The sequence below is a fragment of the Zootoca vivipara genome, chromosome 12 (genome assembly GCF_965207765.1).
Source record: "Zootoca vivipara chromosome 12, rZooViv2.hap1.1, whole genome shotgun sequence".
Classification (NCBI taxonomy): domain Eukaryota; kingdom Metazoa; phylum Chordata; class Lepidosauria; order Squamata; family Lacertidae; genus Zootoca; species Zootoca vivipara.
The window spans coordinates 31614880-31620291 of record NC_142595.1 but is presented as its reverse complement, the minus strand read 5'-3'; the positions used below and the strand labels follow the sequence as shown (position 1 = coordinate 31620291).

Below are 5412 nucleotides of genomic sequence, written 5' to 3'. Positions count from 1 at the left end.
GGCTGTGTGGATTACAAAATAATTTTGGTTTCGAAAAGTCGGCTGGCAAAAAGTGAAAGCAATTTCCAGCACTTTGGCTGCTGTGTGGATTACAAAATATGTTAGATTCTGGAAAGCCTACTTGTCCAGCACTTTGGCTGCTGTGTGGATTACAAAATATTTTAGATTCTGGAAAGCCTATTTGTCCAGCACTTTAGCTGCTGTGTGGATTACAAAATGTTTCAGATTCTGGTAAAAATTCTGATGCATTAGCGGCTGAGTGGATTATAATTTCTCTTGGGAATACAATTGATCTTGGGACTAAGAGCACATTAGCTGCTGTGTGGATTACAATTTATCTGAGAATTTTGGTATGATTTCTGGCACATTAGCTGCTGAGTGGATTACAATTCATTTTGAGGTCATAAAGGATAAATCCTAAACAAGGAAATGTCTGGCACGGAGAAAAAAATGCAATTGCGGCGGGAATCTAGGGATCAGGCCTTTCAAGAGCAGATTTTGGAATTTATGAAGGAAAATAAGCAGAGCTTGCAAAGCTTGACCACAGAGGTGAAAGCCACCACAAAGTGCCTCCAGGAATTTAAAGAAGAATTTGGAGTATTGAAAAAAGATCTTCAGGAAGTGAAAACAGAGGTCTCAGGACTCCAAGCAAGAGTGTCTGATATTGAAACAACCAAATTAACAGACTTAGAAAAATTACAGGAAGAGACACAAATAAGGTTGGCCTTCTTAGAATTGAAGGACAAAGAAAATCAATTAAGAATTCGGGGTTTGCCGGAATTGGAGAAAGAAAAAGGTAACCTAAGAGACTTAATTGCACAAGAATTTGCCGGCTGGTGGGATCTAGATCAAGAGGAGACAAAAGCTACAATTTTGAGGGCCTATAGGATAGGTCCAAGAAATAAAAAAGATCCCAAATTTCTGAATGACTGTATTGTGGTTTTCCAAACAAAGGAACAAAGAGATAAGATATTAGGTTACCATTATAAAAAGAAATTTGAAGTTCTTCAACATTCAATAATTTTGTTCAAAGAGACTCCTAAATTCTTTTTGGCTAAGAGAAATAAATATACAGACCTGACAACGATTCTGACAAGGAAGAATATCTTTTTTAAGTGGAAATTTCCTGAGAGCCTTGTATTCAAATATAAACAAAAGGAACATAAGATCAGATTGGTGGAGGATAAAAGAAGATTCATGGAAAGGTACACGGAGGATTTCAAGACACCAATTGGAGGAGGCCAAGGTTTGGGAGCTGGTGCTGGACCAGGAGCATTCGATTTGGATATTTTTGCAGGAGCTGGGTCGGGACCAGGAGCAGAGCCGGGGGAAGTGGAGCCAGGAACGGAGTAAGACAAGATGGCGTTAAAAGTTCTCTCATGGAATGTAAATGGGCTAAATTCGTGTTACAAAAGAAGGAAGATATACCATGTGGTGAAAAAGCAGAATTTGGATATAATTTGTCTACAAGAAACTCATATAATTAGAACTCACAGGAAAATTCTGCAAAATAAACCATTGGGCCAAGAATTTATATCTTCTGATAGAGTCAAGAAGAGAGGTATAGTCATTTATGTAAAAGAAAAATACAATCCTAAATTGTTGTTTAAAGATGAAGTAGGAAGATATGTAGCGGTGGAAATATCAATGCAAGGCGAGAAGGTTTTGATACTGGGAATCTATGCACCAAATGAAGCTAAATCAGACTTCTTTAAAAATATACATACTGCGTTGTTGGACTATCTGGATTATAAAATTGTTATGATGGGGGACTTTAATGGAGTGGTATCAACTATGATGGACAGAACTCAAAGACAAAAGTTATCTAACGATGGAAGGCTACCAAAGACATTTTTTGACCTGGTGGACAATTTAGATCTGGTAGATGTATGGAGGTTGAGAAATCCATTGGAGAAAGAGTTCACCTTTTTCTCAGATTTGCAAAAGTCTGGAAGTAGATTGGATCATATATGGATTACAAAGGATTTGTGTCCAAGAGTGATGAAAAGTGAGATATGCCCCAGAACTTACTCAGACCACAACGCTGTATTAATGGAATTAAAGCAATATCTGCAGGGTTCGTTTAGGTGGAGAATGAATGATGCTCTGTTGAGAAATGAGCAAATAAATAATAAGGCCCAGAAGACATTGAAGGATTATTTTGAATTGAACCTAAATAAAGGATCGGATATACGAGTAGTTTGGGATGCTAGTAAAGCTGTAATGAGAAGATTCCTGATTCAACAGAATGCAATTTGGAAAAAGGAAAGGAATGAGAAAAAGGAAAACATCTTGGTAAAATTGAAAGAGAAAGAAAAAAAACTGAGATCAAATCCCAAAAGTCAGGAAATCCAAAAAGAGATAAAAGCCTTGCAAGTACAGTATTCCCAACTAATAAATGAAGAAATTGAATGGAAAATTAAAAGAATGAAACAAAGGTCATTTGAGTCGGCCAACAAATGTGGGAAATTGTTAGCCTGGCAATTGAAGAAAAGGCAAAAAGAGAGCACAATTATAAAGATTATAGAGGAAGGAAGAGATATAGAGAACCCTGCAGAGATGAGGAAATGCTTCACAAAATATTATAAACAACTCTATAAAAGAGATAAAGAAGATAAAGATAATATAGAGAAATTTATAAATGAAAATGGATTACAGAAGATCCCAGTTCAACAAAAGAACCTACTGAATGAATTGATTTCTAGACAAGAGGTTGAAGCAGCAATTCAAGAGTTGAAAAATGATAAGGCTCCAGGACCGGATGGATTGACCTCCAAATATTATAAAACATTAAAAAACTGGTTGATACAGCCATTAATGGAGGTCGCAAATGAGATTTTAGGGGGGGGCAGGGCACCAGAGACATGGAAAGATGCATTTATCTCTCTGATTCCTAAACCAGATGTGGATAGGACTCAGGTAAAGAACTACAGACCAATCTCACTATTGAATGTGGACTACAAAATATATGCCAGCATTTTGGCAACAAGATTGAAAAGGGTGCTGAAAGAATTTATACATAAGGACCAGGCAGGATTCTTGCCTGGGAGACATATGAAGGACAATATAAGAAATATAATAGACATTCTGGAGAGATTGGAAATGAAAATAAACACTAAAGCAATGTTAATTTTTGTTGACGCGGAAAAAGCCTTTGACAATATTTCTTGGACCTTTATGAAACAGAACTTAGCCAAAATGGAGGTTGGCCAGAATTTTGTTAATGGCATTAACGGTATTTATTCTGAGCAAAAAGCAAAAATTATTGTAAATAATGTGGTGTCAGAAGAGATAAGAATTGAAAAAGGAACAAGGCAAGGGTGCCCACTCTCCCCCCTCTTATTCATTTCTGTTTTAGAGGTCCTACTAAATATGATAAGGAGTGATGAAGGCGTTAAAGGTATTACAGTAGGTACAAAGCAATACAAGTTAAAGGCCTTTGCAGACGACTTAGTATTAACAGTCCAGGACCCTGAGCATAGTGCAGTAAGAGCACTGCAGATAATACAAGAGTTTGGCAAGGTTGCAGGTTTCAAGCTAAATAAAGGAAAAACTAAGGTTTTGGAAAAAAAATCTGACGACGCAAGAAAGACAAATGGTAGAGGACTGTACAGGATTGAAATGTGTGAAAAAGGTGAAATACCTGGGAGTAAATATGACTGCAAGAAATCTGAATTTGTTCAAAGATAACTATGAGAAGTTATGGAATGAAATTAAAAGAGACTTAGAGATATGGTCAAGGTTGAAATTGTCCTTAATGGGTCGAATAGCAACTGTTAAAATGAATGAATTGCCAAGAATGTTGTTTTTATTTCAGGCCCTTCCGATTGTAGACAAGTTGAAATGTTTTCAGGAGTGGCAAAAAACATTGTCTAAATTCGTCTGGCAGGGGAAGAAGCCCAGAATTAAATATAAATTGCTGACAGATGTAAAAGAAAGGGGAGGATTCTCAATGCCAGACTTAAAGATTTATTTCGAAGCAGCAGCTTTCTGCTGGTTGAAGGAATGGTTCTTATTAGACAATGACGATGTGTTAGATCTGATAATGCATTTGGTTGGCATGCATATTTATGGTATGATAAGGTAAAGGTACACAAAGGTTTCAAAAACCATATAATTAGAAAATCACTGTTTAATGTTTGGATTAGATATAAAGACTTGTTGGAAAGGAAAACTCCTAGGTGGATTTCGCCGCTTGAGGCGAAGAAACCCAAAAGGACAAATATGGATGAGAATAGGCTGAAGTACAAAGACATTTTGATTGAGGTGGAAAATCAATTTAAGTTAAAGCCTTATGAGCAATTGAAGGACAAGTTAAGTGATTGGTTCCAGTATGTACAGATAAATGAAGCATTTAAAATGGATAAAAAAATAGGATTTCAAACAGAAAAATCAAAAATAGAAACAGAATTATTAGAGGCAAATAGCAAGAATTTGTCCAGAATGTATAATTTACTGTTAGAGTGGCACCTGAAAGACGAGCAAACAAAATCGGTTATGATCGATTGGGCCAAAGATTTGGGCCATAATGTTATGATGTCAGATTGGGAAAAACTGTGGGAAAAGGGTATGGAATTTACGGCGTGTACTGTATTGAAAGAGAATTTAATGAAAATGATGTATAGATGGTATTTGACCCCGGTAAAATTAGCGAAAATGTATCATAAAGGTGATAATAAATGTTGGAAATGTAAAGAGGAAGTAGGCTCATTCTACCATATGTGGTGGACATGTCCGAAGATAAAAGGCTTCTGGGAAATGATTTATAACGAAATGAAAAAGATATACAAAAATACATTTTTGAAAAAACCAGAGGCCTTTTTACTTGGAATAGTGGGGGAAGAAATCCCCCAAAAAGATGTAAACTTGTTTATGTATGCCACCACAGCTGCGAGGATTTTAATTGCAAAATATTGGAAAAAAGAGGAATTGCCCTCTTTACAGGAATGGCAAATGAAAATGTTGGACTTTATGGAACTGGCAGAATTGACAGGAAGACTCCGAGATCAAGCAGATGAAAGAATAGAGGAAGATTGGAGAAAATTCAAATTATATTTAGGGAATTATTTTTGAGAGTTGAAAGTCTGAATATCTAGGGAAACACAGAAGTTAAGGAAATAGGGAGAAAAGTGGAGACTATAAAGTAGGAAAACTGAGCTATAAATAAAATGATGGGATTAAGAAGAATTAAGAAAAATATAGGATGATGAAAATTAAAAGTAATGAAATAGAAACTGTTATGGATGAATTTAGAATGAAAATCAGATAGAAGGGAGTTGGGGAAGCAAAAGGGACAATGAGTTAAAATGATGATGTAAGATGATGTTGTGTTTTTTACTTGTATTGTTGTGTTTTTGTCTTTTTTGTGGTTTATGTTTTGTTGAGATAAAATTGTTATGTTTTTATGTTAAA

General features: G+C 35.7%; 1 protein-coding gene across 1 annotated transcript; it reads left to right on the top strand.

The window, feature by feature from the left end:
• Positions 1–429: 429 nt before the first annotated feature.
• On the top strand, positions 430–4087 carry LOC148683936 (uncharacterized). The gene is made up of 2 exons (XM_088654662.1): positions 430–796; positions 3588–4087. The coding sequence occupies exons 1-2, from the start codon at positions 430–432 to the stop codon at positions 4085–4087; spliced, it is 867 nt and encodes a 288-aa protein (XP_088510788.1).
• Positions 4088–5412: the final 1325 nt, after the last annotated feature.

Bases quoted from the DNA above. Each gene is read 5' to 3' on its own strand.
- LOC148683936 (XM_088654662.1), top strand. From the start codon at position 430: ATGTCTGGCACGGAGAAAAAAATGCAATTGCGGCGGGAATCTAGGGAT. The intron at 797-3,587 runs GTAACCTAAGAG...TGACGACGCAAG, and splicing joins GGAATTGGAGAAAGAAAAAG to AAAGACAAATGGTAGAGGAC.